Source organism: Zalophus californianus, chromosome 16, assembly GCF_009762305.2.
Source record: "Zalophus californianus isolate mZalCal1 chromosome 16, mZalCal1.pri.v2, whole genome shotgun sequence".
Lineage (NCBI taxonomy): Eukaryota > Metazoa > Chordata > Mammalia > Carnivora > Otariidae > Zalophus > Zalophus californianus.
This window is the reverse complement of record NC_045610.1, coordinates 10,783,502-10,802,649: the sequence shown is the minus strand read 5'-3', so window position 1 is coordinate 10,802,649 and position 19,148 is coordinate 10,783,502. Positions and strand designations below refer to the sequence as shown.

The window sequence follows — 19,148 nt, the reverse complement described above, 5'->3', positions numbered from 1 at the left end:
CAGGCAAACACTGAAGAATTCAGAGGACAGTTCTTAAAATGGGAAGTCTATGAATGTCATGTTCTTCAGGAGATATTTTAAAAACTGTGTATTTGGCAAGAGACGATTTGGGGGGATAGAAGGTAATGGTGATGGGTATGTTAGCTGCTCTCAGCAGCAGCTAGCAGGTAACTCAGATTACTGTCTGGTCTAATTAGCACAAGAGAACTATATCATGAATGGCCAAAGTCAGTAAAAACTACCAACACCCATGTTGAACAAAATGATTTCTACTTTTTATGTGAATACGTACTTGGGGATATCAATGTATTACTGTCTTTTCTCACATACCAGCTAAAAGAAATTTTCAAACCAATCCAGAATAACTCTTTATCTAATTAGATCATATGCTTTTCTGGGATTTTATTTTACTTGTCTAAAAATCACAAGCATATATAGATAATGTAGTTATTTTTATCAGTTTCATGAATGAACTTCATTGATAACCTAAAGTGCCCATATTCTCTTCAAAGAAAACACTTGTCCTCAGGTACTCTTGCCTCTTAAGGGAACACCATATTAAGAGCCCGAGAAACAGGGTCTTGATATGGTGAAGAGCTGGAAACAGCAAGGGGACTGCCCCACACAAACCTTGTTGTTGCCAACTTCAGGTCTACTAAGCAAGCCTGGAGCTCCAGTTACAAATTCTTCAGAGCTTCTTGCAAGCTAAGCTACCACCAATAACGGTACGGACCTATAACCATAATCTTCCCAAAAAGGAAATGAGAGCTTTTGCTACTGACCACTCCTAGCTTAATCTCATCCTAAATCTGGTCTTTAATCTTTCAGAACTGGGTTCTGCCGTGTGTGTGTGTGTGTGTGTGTGTGTGTGTGTGTGTGTACACGTGTACATGTGTATAAATATGCACACACAAATAAAATTAGTAGCAAAATGTTATAAATCTGGAGAAAGTTATCTAAGATTTATTTTTAGGCAAACACAAAATATGAAAAACTAAGAAAAGTGCTTTTCTCAGTGACACAGGATTCCTTTAATTAGCCAACTCCTCAGATGCACATACAATAAAATTTGACTAATGAAAGTGTGATTTGCATGTATCTTTTCAGGCATATGTATATCTTATATTAAAGCAAATAAACTATATTTCTTGTTTATCTCATGCTACCTGGCAGCTCTTATCAAGAATAGTATTAATCAAAGGAATGAAACTTCATTTTCTAGATTGATTTTCATTATCTATGTGACAATGACCAAAATTTGGCGCAGTTAATTCCCAAGACTTACTTTCATAAAAGAACCAGATACCCCAAAGGAGATATTTGATTGACTATATGATATGCTAAAACATTCTAGACCAAGATTCTAGAAAGTAGGACAACAGATAGAATACTTCGTATCAGTTCTATTCCTTTGATAAGACTAGAAAAACATAACTCAAATCCACTTACAACGGGATTAAAATTATTAATATACCAAATAGGTCTCCTACCTGATGAGTTTCTACTCCTGGACTCGTGACCCTGAGGATGCCCACAGCAGCACTGACTAAACTGCTCAGGAATGGTCCCAACTATGAACAGGGAAACAGGGAAAGGAATGAGAGGTGACTCAAAACCAGTGAAGGATGGAAGCAGGTAAGACATGCACGAACTGCACGGTACATGACAGTTTATGAAGCTGGACGAGCAAAGATTTATCTCAGCTGGCGTTTACTGAGCGACCAACGTGCCAGGTGCTGGGCACGCTACAATCAAAAGAACCACAGAATCTGCCCTGACACAAGAGCAGCAGGAAAGAAAGCCATGCAAACAAACTGATGCCTGTAACAGGTACATCACTGAAGACAGAGAAGTACAGAAGCTCGTCGTGTTTGAGGCCTGTGGAGCTGCAGGGGGCCCAGCTGCTGTCCCTGTGTATCCACTACGTTCCTGATGCTCCTGCCAAGGTAGGCTCCCCAAGGCTCCCAGCCAACGACTGCATGTGGGTGTGGCACTAATTCAGGCTGGGTCAAGCAGGTCAGGGAATCTCGACAATCTAGTGTTTGGGGACACTCCTTGGGCCTGGCTAAAGCGTTCTTAGAATTAATTCCCTCTAGTCAAGGCTCCCCTGCCCACTCCTCCTACCTCCCTCTCTCCGTCATGGGGGTCAGAGCTACAAGGAGGTCTGAAGGGGCTCCCTCCCTCAGACTCCTCCTCCCCCCAACACCCTGTATCCATCACAGGTGCCTCCCCCGTCGTTCTGGGACGACTCTGCAGCTCCCCTCTCTGCATCTACCTCTGAGAACCCAAAGCAACCAGAGGAAGAGCTGGGAGAGCTCAGGGGTTGAAGTAGACAGGAGACACTGATCAGGTGGTTAGGTAGGCAGGCAAACGTTAGATCCCGAGGAGGGGCCTTTTCCTTGAGTGCAAGGAGAAGGCTGGGACCTTGTCTCTGAAGACCCTGATGTGCCCCAGGAGCTGCTGAGGGGGTGAGGGAGGGTGAGGGAGGGCCAGGATTTTGTTCCGGGAAGATTTTTCAGCTAAAAAGCAGCTTCAAAACCACTGCAACAGGTGTGGTGATATACATTTTTAAAAACATTATTATGGTGTTTTTTTTTTTTTGAATCAGGGCTCCTGGGCATACTTCAATCCTTCTTGCTCTGCCTCCTCCTGAAATTTCTTCGCATCCCCTTACTCTTACTCGGCAGTTCTGCCTGAGGGTAGAGCCCTTTACAAGTAAAAAGTGTATAAAAGGGATCTTATGGATAAAAAGTATCTCCATTGGGTTTGGGCTCCAAACGCACAAAATCCGAAGCCCTAGATAATAGTCCGTGAAACACCTACCCTACTTACCACTCCACTTTATGAGGGTTAAGAGACAGTTGCGCACACAGCAGGGCTGGCTGCAGTCCACAGGGCCTTTCAGAAGTAAAAAATACATATATTTATACGGGGTGCGGGGGGCAGGTTTCAGACCTGCCACCTCGGGCCCTCTCTGCACACCCCCGTCCCCGACCAGTGCTGTCTCCCTCAGGTTCCGCAGTAGCAGCTGCTTTGGCCTCTCTTGCACGTATCCTGAAGTTGAGCATTTTCTTTGTCTCTCAGTTCCACTAAAACTGTGGTTTAAGGTTCGTCTTTCTGTTTGGCTGCGGTTTTGTTGGTGCTGTTTGTGTGAGCATTCTCCCCTGTGCCGTGCAGGCTTCCCAGGAGAGGGGGAAAGACCCTTCCTCCCGGAGCTGGAAGGCCCTGTGGACTGCAGCCAGCCCTGCTGTGTGCGCAACTGTCTCTTAACCCTCATAAAGCAGAGTGGTAAGTAGGGTAGGTGTTTCACGGACTATTATCTAGGGCTTCGGATTTTGCGCGTTTGGAGCCCAAACGCAATGGAGATACTTTTAATCCGTAAGATCCCTTTATATTATTGTATTTTCAATAGAGGCCCCAACAAGTGTACCTAGAGATGCTCGTGGGGGGCCGGGAGTAAGGTAGAGAGTGGGAGGGGGAGGATATGACCCCCCGTCAGCTGAGACTCACCGCCGTCGTGAGCCAGCGCTCCTAAAACAGCGTCATGTCAGATGTGTCACAGTGAAAACGAAGTTGGAAACAACAGCTTTCCTCTCCTTACCCAAAGGGGAAGGTGAGTAAGGCCTGGAAGATCCAGTGGAGAGTCTTCGTCCAACTGCGTGTACGGTGTCTGCAGGCGCCGGGGAGCAGGATCCCAGCCGGAGGAAGCCCAGCGGGCTGGTGTTAGACCTTCGCACCACTGCAGATCTGAAAAGAAAAATAAAACTACTCCCTCTCTGGCAGGTTCTGAGACTCTCTTTATTTCCTTTTTTCTAAAACGTCCTAACAACGCGCCATGGAGTAGAAGTTCTAAAAATACGTAATACAGTCACATGGGACAAATATAAAATGTATAAAATTGTCTGGCATGAAGATTCCCTTCCATCCTTGGATTCTGTCTGCCTAATTCTCGACACCCCCTCAGCCTACTCCAAAGGTTACCACTATTTTTAGTGTCTAATATATCTTTCCAGAATTCTTTAAATCGCATACAAGCAAACAAACTGAAAATATAATCTTATTTTCATCTTGTTTGAACAAAGGTAATATATACCATACCATTTTCTTTTTTTCTTTTTGGTTTTAGGTTCCCTTTACATTCTTAAAATTACTGAATATCCCAGAGTTTTTGGGTTTTTTTTTTTTTTAAGAGAGGGAGAGAGAGGGGTGGGAGTGGAGGAGGGGCAGAAAGAGAGAGAGAATCTTAAGCAGGTTCCAGGCCCAGCACGGACCCCAACACAGGGCTCGATCTCACGACCCTGAGTTCAACACCTGAGCTGAAATCAAGAGTCGGTCACTTAACTGACTGAGCCGCCCAGGCAACTCTACCCCAGAGTTTTGAGCTAAAACTGGAAAAATTTGGTAATAATTCATTAAAAGTAATAAACTTATTACATCTAATGTAAAATTATGAAAATTAATTCTATCTTCCAAATAAAATAAATTCATGAGAAGCATGACATTGTTTTACATTTTTAAAAATCTCTAATGCCTGGCTCAATAGTTGGATTCTCATAACTGTTTCTGCATTCAATCTTCCATGTAGCACAATATATGGGGGGACGCACATGAAGAATATCCAGCCTTACACAAATACGTAGCCAGAAAGAGGAGGAATATTTTGGTAGCCTTTTCAGATATTTGTGATACCCGTCTTTGATACTACACCAAAACTCAGCCGTCATTGAACATTTCTAAAAGAACAGCTGCAATGAGGAATCTGAAACCAAGGCCAATGAAATTTTGTTTTACATTAGGCTCTAATCTTTTGCGAGGTATCTTGTACTTGGACTGGATCTTTTATCCATGCAGGATTTTTAAACATCTGGTATTTTGAAAAATGTTGATTGAATGAGTTATGCAGATATTCCAAATGTTGATCCCCATCATACAGTATCGAAAAGTCACATCTATACCAAATTATCATCACAAATCTTAACAGAAATGGCCGTCAAGGCATAACAGAAGCTGTCAAGATCACATGGGTGAATTTGTTTTCAAAAATTCTAACTTTTGCTCAAGAGCTCAAATTTTATGTCACTTGTTTTCCAGGAATGGCAGACTTAGTTCATTTTCAACAACATGGCTGCCCGATGCCCACAACCGATAGCTCGTCAGCTGTTCTTTCGTGAAAAAACGGTATCCCGTGAAAAATGGGGCGAGTTCAACTTGCAACTAAAACAATCATACAACTGCTTCTCCTTTTAAGAGAACTACTCCAATGTGCACCAGAAGTACTTTATGCTCAGAAGCCACTCAAGGTTGCGATTTTCAAAGAGAAATAATAACTTTTACTGCTTCCTTAAAGACATTCCTTGGTACCACTAATGTGTGGTGGTAAAAGATGTGAAAAATCACTATGCAGTTGGGTGCCACTACCTTGATGCATTTGAAGGCACCAGCAGTTTGCACATCACTGCTTCTGCACCATCAGTGCATATGTCAACATGGTGAAACAAAGCAGTGTCCCAGTATCATTATGAAAACAGTCTTGACCTCCCGGACGTTTCGAAAGGGAGCCATACACAAACCACACTTTGAAAACCACTGCTAGTTCTGCTATCACTTTGCTTTTTCCATTTTGTAATATACATTGGCAACTTTTCTACCTCAGTACATAGAGAGCTTCCTTCTTCTTTAGGGAAGGTGCTTCACTGTCACAGACGGACGTTAGTCACTTACTGGTGGGTACGTGGCTTATTTCTCATCCTCTATATTCTAAAAGTAAACAACCTGTATATATGTAACTTCATACACAGGCAAGGACTGTGTATCTAAAGAGTAAGTTACCAAAAGTTAAAGTGGTGGGTTCAAAAGATATATGCATTAATGATTTTCACAGATATTGCCAAAACGTCCTTTGTAGAAAACTCTCATGAGTTTTCATCTCATCCTATGAGATGGTGCAAAACTTTTTCCATTCGTTGACCTATGCATTTGCTGGGCCCTTTTAATCTAAAATCTTATATTCTCCAATTCTAGAAAGCTTTTTCTTGATTACTTCCTGGAAATTTTCTTTTCCAACTTGTTCTTTCTGGAATGCCTACATTCACTAATACTTGAAGAATATTTTTTATTCATAGTTTCCATCTTCTTTATTTGATTCATCTATTTCAGATACAGCCTCAACTTTGTCTTCCAACATTTATTTTTATTTCAGTTATATTTTGTAATGTCCAAGAGGTCTTTTTGATCTTGACTGTTTTCAATGGCATTTTGTTCTAATTTATGGATGCAGTTCCTAACCTATTTCTAAGGGTACACATTTTTTACATAAGTTTCCTTTTCTTTGCATTCTTGCTATTTTGTCCAGATTGCACTTTTCTGTTTTCAGCCTTATGGCTCATTGCACCCCTGCCCTCCCTGAGCTCTGTGGGACTCAGGTCTTGGGGACGTGGGGCACTCTGATGCCCACCCTGCTCCAGCGGGCACCCCTCTTCCATCTTCTTTCTGTTTTCCAGAAACGTGCTGAAACCTCTCATCCACTGAGCATGTCTTTTTATTTGACTCATCTTTGGTACTTAGACCTTTTCGTTCTTGCTACCTTAGTGGGGTTTCAGGATGTGGAGAAAATAAATAGTATGTAAATGATCTGCTACAACTGGTGAGATTTCATCCTTTAACAAGTTCTTCCTTAATTCTTAAGAATTATTATATATACATATCACACTATATTATCCAGCTAAGCTGAAGTATCATTTAAACAGATTCATTACAAAAGTTTTTTATGCTTCGGTTTTGTACACCTCCTGCTACACACGACTATGTCAACCACGGAAAGTAACAGATCTTTCAGTAACGACAAAATTTTTAAAAGAAAAGAAAGGAAAAAAAATACTTGCTTACCTTGGAGAACCATGTAGATTTGTGCCAGAGCCGGCAGTAGATGTAAGATTCTGCTCTATGCGCTGATAATTCCTTATCTGAGTAGGAACTGGAATTGGTGCTGTCTCACTATGAGGTGACACAGGGGGCTGGCACTGCCTGCAAACATAATGTATTGAAAAAGGAAAGAAATCCAAGTAAGACCATTTTTCCTTCATTTTACACCTTGGTGACATTGAGAGAAAATTCTAGAAGAGGCCAAATGATCACTTCCATGTGATTAAAAAATGATCATCTCAAAAATAAGGCAAAAAAAAAAAATCACACTAGTCATTTAAAGAACTGTCCAGGCATTTATAGGCATATTGAGGACTGAGAATCGTAGTAAGAACTGGAAAAACCTTCCTCTACAACAACAGGAGAAGTCCGTAGGTTGGCAAAACTCAGTTTCATCTGCTCACATTCTGCTATTCATTATTATGTGAGGGGAAAAAAAATATTTCTAGGAAAATATGCTGGGTAGAAGAACAGGAAGTTCAAGAGCAAAGATGACTGGAATGTTTACAAAAGTCATGAATGCAGTAAGCATTCCCAAAGAACTCTGACTTTTAAAAAGATTGAAAATAACACTGTACAACTCTCAAAGTACATGACCGATCGGAGGTCCACATGCTGAAGTGTTAGTACTGGCTTTCTGTAATAGCCTCTTTCTTTGCTTTTCATAAATTCGGAAATAATATGTCCTTTCAATTCAATTTACAACCTATCAAAACATCAGGGACAACACTAGACCTCATTCTTCTGCCCTTCTGTAATACTAAAAAAGCCCCATGAGTCTAACAGTTTTTCTCAAATTACAACATTACAGATATAAAGAGATCGTAGCTCTAGTTATCTAACAAACAGTATGATTATCTTCTAAAGTGTCACTTTAGAGCTTTTTGAACCATTACAGTATTTCATATTTAAATAAAAAGAAAATCTCATCCATAATAGAGATGTTAGTTGCTTTCCCCAATATCCATTTGCCCACTCTTTCTTACTAGCAGAACTCAAATTTTATGGAAGGTGGTCATTTGCTCAGTGAAATTATGATACATCCCAGAGTCCTCTGCAGCCACGAGTGGCCATATATCTTATCTCAGTAAGATGTAAGTAGAAGTCTTCTAGCCATTCTTCCTCTTTCCTCCTACCCTAACCCTATCCCTTGAGCCACAGAAATGAAGGCAACAACTATTTATTTTGACTTCTCATCTTGCAAGAAAACTAAACCTTTAGTGTTAAGCACACAACAGTCAGGACTGTTGTTTCTAGCTTTTAGTCTATAAGCTCTATTTTTCATTTAGGTAATTCCCATTAAGTATCATGTATTTATTTATCCATCCATCCTTCTATATTGAAGTATAGTTGACACAATGTTATATTAGTGTCAAGTGTAACATTAAGTATCTTTTAAATACAATGATTTGTGTTTTTAATGTCTATACACTTGATTGTGCACTTGGATCTATTTTCTCAAAATTAAACAAAACAAAACAAAAAATTTCTACTACTGGAAACTAAACAGCTTTACAGGACTTCACTAACCAACTACGGTGCCTGCTCAGAGCACGGAAAGGCCCAAGTTCCCCTAAGGAACAACCAGCATGGCCATCAAGGATCAGAATGTGAATGAAGGAATAGCATCTTTCCACTGTCTCAATTCAATGAGGAAGTACGTTGTTGGTGAAGCAAGTTCATCTAGGAGTTTTTTTTTAACATATACATTGTCAAGTTCTAATATTCTTCCTGTACTCGTTAATCACCACAAGGGAAATTAGATTGGAATCAAAGCCCCTCTCAGGGGATATCAGGCAATCCTCTGCCAGCATATGAGGAGATGAAACAGTCTTGGTAGTTTGTAGATGTGGCCTCAGTCTCTGGACAGAACCTTCAGGCACACTTGCTCCATCTGTAAAGTCTTCCCTGGAGAAAGTCCCAGAGCTCCAGCTAGCTAGGACCACTACAGCCACTTTTCCATCTAGCTTTATATTAATAACACTATTCAACCATTACCTGACTCCCTGAGCCCAAGGTGAGGAGAGGGAAGGTCTATGTGTGCACCAAGTCCCCAGCACGTGTGGGAAGTCATCTTTGACCCGCATGGAATACTAGAAAGACTAAGCAGTCTGCCCAAAATACAATACGCTTTTATTTTATCTAAATGAGTAATTTTTGTCTAGGGGTCAGACATTTTCCTGGAAAGAAATACAGTTAAATGCTCCAAAATAATATCAATAAAAGTGAGGTTCTAAGGAAAGAATGAGATATATTATCACTAACATTACAAAACTGGCCTGTGAGATGATAGTTATTGGGACATGGAGGTACAAAATTTTAATGGCTCCAAAAAGAAAAAGCTCCGAAAAAATACTTGCATCAAACCATTTTAATTTTGCATAGGGCATAATTTTAATGTCTTTGTAATAATTTATTTCCACATGCACTTAATATCTTGTGGAAGAGTGTATATTTTTTTTTTTCAAAATACTCACCACCTCTCTCTCTGAACCCCTTTCTATGCCCCCTGGTGTGTGTACTCCTACCACAACCCCTGGGAAGAGGCTGAAAGCGCAGCTCCCATTTGGGACATGCTGTTCTCAAAGCAGAGGGAAACAGACTGATGACAGAACAGAAACTTTCAGGGCCATTATGTAGTCCTGCTATCACTGTTTTCCCCCTCTGTTTTAAGATTAGCATGTCCCAATTCTTGTATAGAGTCTGAGACAAAAGTCCCAAAAAAAGCTATAAATCTATGTTATTATTAGGAACACATAAACAGGCGATTTGTGGCATCAATAACATAAGGGGGGGTATACTCTCTACAGCAGGGTTTTTGTATGCAACTGAAGTTATCAGTTTAAAATGGATTGTTGTACCTTAAAGTTATTTTATGTAGTCCCAAAAGTAACCACAAAGAATATATCTATAGAATATACACAATAGGAAATGAGAATCAAAGCATGTCACTACAACAAGATCAACAGAACACAAAGAAAGGTATTAAGAGAGAAAATAAGGGGGCAAAAAAAGGCACAAGACATACATAAAAGTAACAAAATGGCATTGATAAATCTTCCCCAATTAGGCTGAAATAAATGGATTGAAAAAGATATCCCCAGGATGCCTGGGTGGTGCAGTCAGTTGAGTGTCCAACTCTTGGTTTCAGCTCAGGTCGTGATCTCAGGATCGTGGATCTCATGTGAGATTGAGCCCCATGTCAGGCTCTGCACTCAGTGGGGAGCCTGCTTAAGATTCTCTCTCCCTCTCCCTCTGCCCCTCCCCTCCACATGCATGCTCTCTCTTTCTCTCTCTCAAATAAATAAATAAATCTTAAAAAAAAAAGGAAAGATATTCCATGCAAATGGTAACCAAAAGAGAGCAGGAGTGGCAATATTAGTATCAGACAAAAGAGACTTTCAGTCAAACACTGTTACAAGAGACAAAACAGAACATTATTTAAAGGGTCAATTAACCAGGAAAATATAACAATTACAAATATTTATGCACCAAACATCAGTGTTCCCAAATATATGAAGCAAATATTGACAGAACAGAAGGGAGAAATAGACAATTCCACAATAACAGCTGAACAATTCAATACTCCACTTTCAATAATGGACAGAAAAGCCAGAGGAATGAGCAATAAAGAAACAGGGCTTGAACAACATCCTAGACCAAATGGATCTAGTAGACATATATAGAACACTCTTCCCACCACCAACAGAAGAAGATAAATTCTTCTCAAGTGCACATGAAAATTCTCCAGGACGGACCACATATTAGGCCACAAAACAAATCTTAAAATTTTAAAAGATTGAAATCATACAAAGTATCTTTTCCAATCATAATGGACAGAAAGCAGAAGTCAACAGAAGAAGGAAAATTAGAAAATCCACAAATACACAGAAACTAAACAACACACTCTTACACAAACAATAGGTCAGAAAAGAAATCACAAAATAAATCAGAAAATATCTTGAGAAAAATGAAAATGTAAACACAACATACCAAAACCTATGGAATACAGTGAAAGTAGCATTAAGACAGATGTTTATGGCTGTAAATGCTAACATTAAAAAAAAAAAATCTCAAATAAAAAACTTAACTTTACCCCTCAAATTAGAAAAAGTACAAACTAGGGGCACCTGGGTGGCTCAGTCAGTTGGGTATCCAACTCTTGCTTTTGGCTCAAGTTGTGATCCCATGGGTTGTGAGATCAAGCCCCATGTTGGGCTCCATTCTCAGCAGGGAGTCTGCTCGAAGATTCTCTCCCTCTGCCCCTTCCCCCACTCTCACTCACTCATGCACTCTCTCAAATAAATAAATCTTAAAAAAAAAGAAAAAGTACAAACTAAACTCATTTCCTTTTTTTTTTTTTTTTTTTTAAAGATTTTATTTATTTATTTGAGAGAGAGAATGAGAGATAGAAAGCACGAGAAGGAAGAGGGTCAGAGGGAGAAGCAGACTCCCCGCTGAGCAGGGAGCCCGATGCGGGACTCGATCCCGGGACTCCAGAATCATGACCTGAGCCGAAGGCAGTCGCTTAACCAACTGAGCCACCCAGGCGCCCTAAACTCATTTCCTAACAAAAAATAGGAACTAATGAAGATTAGAGCAGAGGGACGCCTGGGTGGCTCAGTCGGTTAAGTGTCTGCCTTCGGCTCAGGTCATGATCCTAGGGTCCTGGGATCGAGTCCCACATCAGGCTCCTCGCTGAGCAAGGAGCCTGCTTCTCCCTCTGCCTGCCTCTGTCTCTCTCTGATAAATAAATAAAATCTTTAAAAAAAATAAAAATAAAATAAAGATTAGAGCAGAGATAAACAAAATTGAGAAAATAGAAAAATCAAACTAAGAGTTGGCATTTTTAAAAATCAACAAAACTGACATACAGCTAGGTTAACTAAGAAAAAGAGAAGACTCAAAATCAGAAATGAAAGAAGGAACATGACAACTAAAGCCACATAAATAAAAAGGATTATAAGAGAATACTATGAACAAGTGCTTGCCAACAAATTGGATAACCTAGAAGAAATGGATAGATTTCTACAAACACATAGCCTACTAAGGTTGGATGATAAAAAGGAAGAGAAAATCTGAACAGACCCATAACCAGCAAGGAGATTGGATTAGTAATCAAAACTTCTAAGTAACAAAAAAAGCCCAAGACCACATGTTTCACTGGTAAATTCTACCAAACATGTAAAGAATTAACATCAACACTTCTCAAACTGTTCCAAAATATTAAAGAGGAGGAAACACTCCTAAACTCCTTCCATGAGTTCAGCATTACCCTAATACCAAAGTCGCACAGAGATACTACAAAAACAACAACAAAAAGACCAGAACAATTTCCCTGATGAAATTGGATGTAAAAATCCTTAACAAAACACTAGCAAGTCAAATTCAACAACACATTCAAAGGATCATATACCATGACCAAATGTGATTTATAATATACCTACATTAGTGGAATGAAAGACAAAAACCACGTGACCATGTCAATTCATGCAGAAAAAGCATTTGACAAAATCCCAACATCCTTTAATGATAAAAAGCATTCAACAAATTAGGAATCGAAAAAAATTACCTCAACATAAAAAACACCACATATAAAAAGCCCGTAACTAACATCATACTCAATGGTTAAAAACTGAAAGCCTTTCCTCTATATCAGGAACAAGACAAGGATGCCTGCTCTCACCACTTCTACATAGAATTCCTAGCCAGAGCTATTAGGCAAGAGAAAGAAATAAAAGGCATTTGAATCAGAATGGAATAAGTAAGATCATTTCTGTCCATGGATAATATGATCTTAAATGTAGAATACCCAAAAGATTTCACATGCAAAAAGCCATTAGAACTAATACATTCAGCAAAGTTGCAGGAAATGAAATCAACACACAGATATGAGTAGCATTTCTATACACTAACAATGAACAATGCAAAAAGGAAATTAACAATGCCATTTACAATAGTATCAAAAAGAATAAAATACACAGAAATAAATCTAACCAAGGAGGTGAAAAACTTGTATATTGGAAACTACAAAACAGTGCTAAAAAAAACTATAAAAGACATCCCGTCTTCATTGACTATAAGATTTAATACTGTTAAGATGTCAATACCACCCAAAGTGATCTATACAGATCAATGCCATCCCTACCAAAATTGCAAAGGCATTTTTTGCAGAAACAGAAAAATCTTTCCTGAAATTCATATGTAAACTGCAGGGACCCTGAATGGTCAAAACAATTTTGGAAAAGAAAAACAAAATTGGAGGTTTCATACTTCCTTATTTCAAATCTACAGTAATCAAAACAATGTGGTTGGCATAATGACAGACACAGAGACCAACAGAATGGAACAGACAGTCCAGAAGCACACCCTTGCATATATGGACAAATGATCTTCAACAAAGATGCCAACAGCACTCGATGGCAAAAAGACGGTCTCTTCAGCAAATGAGAAAACTAGATATCCATCTGCAAAGAATACAGCTGGACCCTTACCTTATACAATGCACAAAAATTAACTCAAAATGGATTAAAGAGCTAAATGTAAGACCCAAAATTATATAACTCCTAGAAGAAAACATAGGAGAAAAGCTTCATGACACTGGATTAGACAATGATTTCTTGAATGACACCAAAAACACAGACAACAGAACAAAAAAATAGACAAATGAGACTACATCAAATTCTAAAAGTTCTATGCTCAAAGGACACAACAAAAAGAGTGGAAAGACAATGTCTGGACTGGGAGAAAATATCTGTAAATCATGTATCTGATAAAGGGTTAATATCCAAAATATATAAAGAACTCCTACAACTCAACATGATAGACAAATGTCCAGTAAGTATATGAAAAGACACTCAAAACCACTAATCATCAGAGAACTGCAAATCAAAACCACAATGAGATATCACCTCATACTCATTAAGATGGTTATTATAAAAAACAAGCAGTCACTGAAGATGTAGAGAAACTGGAACCCTTTGTACACTGTTGGTAGGAATGTAAAATGGTGCAACCACTATGGAAAACAGTATCACAACTCCTCAAAAAATTAAAAATAGATTATCATATGATCCAGCAACCCCACTGTTGTGTGTGTATATATCCAAAAGAATTGAAAGCAGGATCTCAAACAGATATCTGCACATTCACATTTATAGCAGAATTATTCACAATAGCCAAGAGGTAGAAGAAATCCAATTGACCATCGACAGATGAATGGATAAACAAAACACTGTACACACACACACACACACACACACACACACACACACACGTGTATATCTGTGTATCTATCTATCTAGAATGGAATAAGGTTCAGCCTTAAAAGAAATTCTGACAAATGCTACAACATGGATGAACCTTGAGGACATTATGATGACTGAACTAAAGCCAGTCACAAAAAGACATATATTCTATATTCTACTTATATGAGGTATCTAAAGTAGTCAAATTCAGAGAAAGACAAAGTAGAACAGTGGTTACCGGCACCTAGAGGTGGGAGAAATGGGGAGTGCTATTACATAAGGAGTACTGAGTTTTAGTTTTGCAAGATGAAAAAATTCTGGAGATTGGTTGCCCAACATTGTGAATATACTTAATGCTACTGAACTGTAAACTTAAAAATGGTGAAGACAACAGATTTTACATGTTTTACTACAATTTAAACTTTTTTAAAAAAATAGAAATGACAAATTGTGAAACAAAATAAAATTCAGAATCAAAAACATGATCAAACAACGAATCATGGAACACTAGATCAAAAACTAATGATGTAATGTATTGTGATTAACATAACAATAAAAAATTTAAAAAATAAAATAAAACCATAAGAAACAGGGCAAAAAAAAAAAAAACAACCCACGGTCAAAGTTCTCTAAAGTTTACTCAGAAAAACCAAATATGAAAAACATTCTAATTTAATAAATACAAACATACCCTCCACACACCAAGAACTCATTTGAAGCATGTCTGCCAGAAGGCCCCATCGGCATATCATCTAAAGGAGAAAGAGGAAAACACCATCAGTTCTGCTCTACCACCTGCTTAAAAAACGTAAATTGTCCCAACATGATTATCTGGAAAAACCTGAGCACCACACAAATTCACCACTTGCTTATGATGCAGTTTCCTCCACGAGTAAAAGCGGGTAAAAACCATGAGCAAAAACACTGAACACACTTGCGCCCAGCTGAATTCACAGGCTGTAACCCTTCAGTGCCCACTTCTATAAACAAACATCAGGACTTTCCAAGGTAAAGTGTCATATTTATTTCAGTGTTATGTATCCTTCACCATTTAACAGGCACGGTAAAAACCGTGCTAACGTTTTTATCATGTTCCTTTTAATATGTCACTCACCAGCATTTTTGAGCGTTAGGCCCCTGATTCCAATTTGCCCATAAATTCTGTGGTTTTTATTGAGCAATTTTTTCAGAGAGTGGTAACTTTTAGGAACACATTCCAGCACAACTGACTGTAAACAGAGTCTAGTTAACCCCCCTGTTGGAGCACCCCCATCCTGTGTAACACTCCCTGTCTTGCCCGGGCTGCTGAACAAGACGTCGTCGTGGAAGCTGGGGCCCCTCAGACACTGTAGCACATACCACAGGCCGCCTTCATCTGCTCTGGTATCATCTACATATGGGAACAGAGCTGAGCTCAGAATGCAATGCTCATTCTTGTCACTGGTATGTCCATTCTATCACATTCCCTGTGTGACTTTAAATGGCTGTAAAGGCATAATCAATGTGTAGATATGAAATAGCAATGTTGACCAAATAAGTTTTCAAAAAGAAAAGTATAGGTTATGCTGCTAACCCATACTCAAAAAGGGGAAAAAAAGGAAACAGACACAAATATCCCTCTGAATGGCCCTAAATAAGAATTGAGAAATGCATTTATTTTAGCACATCTCAGGTCCCTGCTCTCATGAAGCTTCCATTCTAGTAATGAAAGAAGGTAATAGTGTCAGGCATGATAAGAAATATAAAGGAAAACAGGGGCCCCTGGGTGGCTCAGTCAGTTAAGCATCCGACCCTTGATTTCAGCTCAGGTCATGATCTTGGGGTCATGGGATCGAACCTTGCATCAGGCTCCACACTCTCTCTCTCAAAATAAAAAAAATAATAATTTAAAAATGTACATAAAGGAAAATAAATCAGGGTAAGAGAATAAAGAGAAGTGAGGGAGGAAGCTACCTATTTTAAAGAGAAGAGCTCCTGATATGGTAATGGAGGGAACAAGGTAGATGGGGCAAGGATAGAAGAAGCTCCATTTCACTAAATGTACTTCATTTTGTAGCTTTGAGTTTGGAGCCATACATAATTTAGAAACAAAATAATAAAATCAAAAGGAAAAAGCAATCCCTAGAAATCAAAAGTAAAATGAAGCAAAACATTTATCATCTTTTGTCATACATGACCATGTATCAACTTGTCTGTTATTGCTAGAAGGGAATTTTTTCAAGTGACTTTAAAGCTCTGTAATTTGATTGGACATCCCTAATAGGATTACCCTAAGGACAAAAAGACTTTTTTAATTTTATTTTTTAAAATTTTATTTTATTATGTTATGTTAGTCACCATACAATACATCACCAGTTTTGGATGCAGTGATCCACGATTCATTGTTTTCGTACAACCCCCAATGCTCCATGCAGTACGTGCCCTCCTTAATACCCATCACCAGGCTAGCCCATCCCCCCACCTTCCTCCCCTCTAGAACCTTCAGTTTGTTTCTCAGAGTCCATAGTCTCTCATGGTTCATCTCTCCCTCCGATTTCCGCCCCCTTCATTTCTCCCTTCCTTCTCCTAACGTCCTCTGTGCTCTTCCTTATGTTCCACAAATAAGTGAAACCATTTGATAATTGACTTTCTCTGCTTGACTTGTTTCACTTAGCATAATCTCCTCCGGTTACAATGGCAAAAACTGAAAAGGCAAGAAACAACAAATGTTGGAGAGGTTATGGAGAACGGGGAACCCTCCTATACTGTTGGTGGGAATGCAAGTTGGTACAGCCACTTTGGAAAACAGTGCGGAGATTCCTCAAAAAATTAAAAATAGAGCTACCCTATGACCCAGCAATTGCACTACTGGGTATTTACCCCAAAGGCACAGATGTAGTGAAAAGAAGGGCCATATGCACCCCAATGTTCATAGCAGCAATGTCCACAATAGCCAAACTGCAAAAAGCCGAGATGCCCTTCAACAGACGAATGGATAAGAAGATCTGGTCCATATATACAATGGAATATTAGCCACCAGAAAGGATGAATACCCACCTTTTACATCGACATGGACGAGACTGGAAAAAGACTTTTTTTAAAGTGGGCTCCATGCCCAACATGGGGCTTGAACTTTGACCAAGAAGATCAAGACTAACATGCTCTACTGACTGAGCCAGGCACCCCGCCATAAAAAGATTTTAAACGGTTTTAGGTTAATTATCTTGTTATTTTGATATGATATCATATTATGAAAGGAGAGAAAAGAGAAGAACCTAAATTCACAAGGGCAAAAGGAATAGAAAAGTCAACCACAAAAATTTAGAAGTTACAAAGTTGATCGAAGTTATTATTTGACCTAGGAGACCCTAGAAGACAGAATCCTTAAGCCAATACAAGTTTCCCCCACATGGTATGAGGGAGTATTCTCCAGGAGATGTGAGCAGCCCTCCAAAAAGGAAGCATGATACATAATACATCACCACTGTGCATTAAGACCCACCCCATACAAAGCTTTCAAGCAAAATTCTAATTTTCTATTCTTAATTATGAGTATACAATAATTACCAAACATCCAAGGGAGGAATCTAATCTGAAACTGAGATTCCAAAACAACCTGGGAGAGATAAAAAAGAAAATACTTTCTGTGGGAAAGTAAAAAAAATAAAAAATAATAAAAAATAATTAATGTGCTCAGAGATAAAATATTGCATACTGAAATAAAAACAATACTTAGGGAGAGGGGAAGCTTCTAGAAATTAAAAATATGAGAACACAAATGATAAACTCAATAAAAGAAAACATCAAGGAAATTTCCCTAAAATTAGAGCAGTAAGACAAAACAAAAGGAAAATCAGACAAAAGAGATAGAATTAGAGGAGCCTGCCCTGAGGGGAAACCACTTCATCGTCCAGAGCTCTGTCTGCTGGAGTGAAGCTCCACTAACTGAGCTGGGGGCAGGGAAATGCCCAACCAGTGCCCTAGAGCCATCCTGTCCTACCTCAGGAAGGAGAAAGAAACGGGGGGTACTTGTGAAGCCCACAAACCAGAGACCTAGGCTCCCCAAAAGACTGAGACCTACTCACAGGACTGCAGAACACTCTCCTTCCCCCTACACCTCACCATCACATTACTAAAAGTACTTACAGCAGTTCCTTTTTACCCAGGACATCATGTATGACTATCAAGAAAAAGTCACAAGGCATAACAAAAGGCAAAAAACACAGACTGAAGAGTCAGGGCCATGGCAAGGATGTCAGAATTATCAGACTGGAAATTTAAAATAACTATGATTAATATGCTAAGGGCCCTAATGGAAAAGGTAGACAGCATGTAAGAACAGATGAGCAATGTAAAAAGAGAGATGGAAATCCTAACAAAGAATCAAAAAGAAATGCTAGAGATTAAAAAACAGTGTAAAGGAAATGGAATGCCTTTGATAGGCTTATTAGTAGACTGGACACGGCTGAGGAAAGATCTGAACTAGAGAACATATTGACAGAATCCTCAATAACTGGAAAACAAAGTTTTTGTTTTTGTTTTAGATTTTATCCATTTATTTGACACACACAGAGAGAGAGAGAGAGAGAGAGAGAGAGGGCAAGCACAAACAGGGCACGGAAGGCAGAGGGAGAGGGAGAAGCAGGCTTCCTGATGAGCAGGGAGTCTGATGCGGGGCTCGGTCCCAGGAGCCTGGGATCGTGACCTGAGCCGAGGGCAGACGCTTAACTAAGACTGAGCTACCCAGGTGCCCCAACAAAGATTTTCTTAAAAAACAACAGAATATCCAAGGTCTGGGGGACAACTACAAAAGGTATAACATGTGTAATGGGATTACCAGAAAAAGAACAAAAGGAACAGAGGGAAATATTGTAAACAATAATGACGGAGAATTTCCCCCAAATGAATGTCAGACACCAAGCCACAGATCCGCAAAGCTCAGAGCTCCAAGCAGGAGATATGCCCAAAACAACTACACCTAGGCAGATCATTTTCAAATTA

The 19,148-nt window shown here is 39.2% G+C and overlaps 1 protein-coding gene across 3 annotated transcripts in view; it reads right to left on the bottom strand.

Annotated features, from left to right (window-relative positions):
* Positions 1-19,148, bottom strand: part of ULK2 (unc-51 like autophagy activating kinase 2) — an 83,095-nt gene that overhangs the window by 21,501 nt on the left and 42,446 nt on the right. For 2 of the 3 annotated variants that reach the window (XM_035724569.1, XM_035724570.1), the window contains exons 14-17: positions 14,860-14,920; positions 6,886-7,023; positions 3,602-3,747; positions 1,491-1,571 (exon numbers count right to left, since the gene is read on the bottom strand). In XM_035724569.1, the coding sequence (XP_035580462.1) occupies positions 1,491-1,571; positions 3,602-3,747; positions 6,886-7,023; positions 14,860-14,920 (426 nt within the window). Of the gene's footprint in view, positions 1-1,490; positions 1,572-2,832; positions 2,899-3,601; positions 3,748-6,885; positions 7,024-14,859; positions 14,921-19,148 lie in introns of all 3 variants that reach the window. The other variant, XM_035724568.1, reaches the window with a different exon arrangement.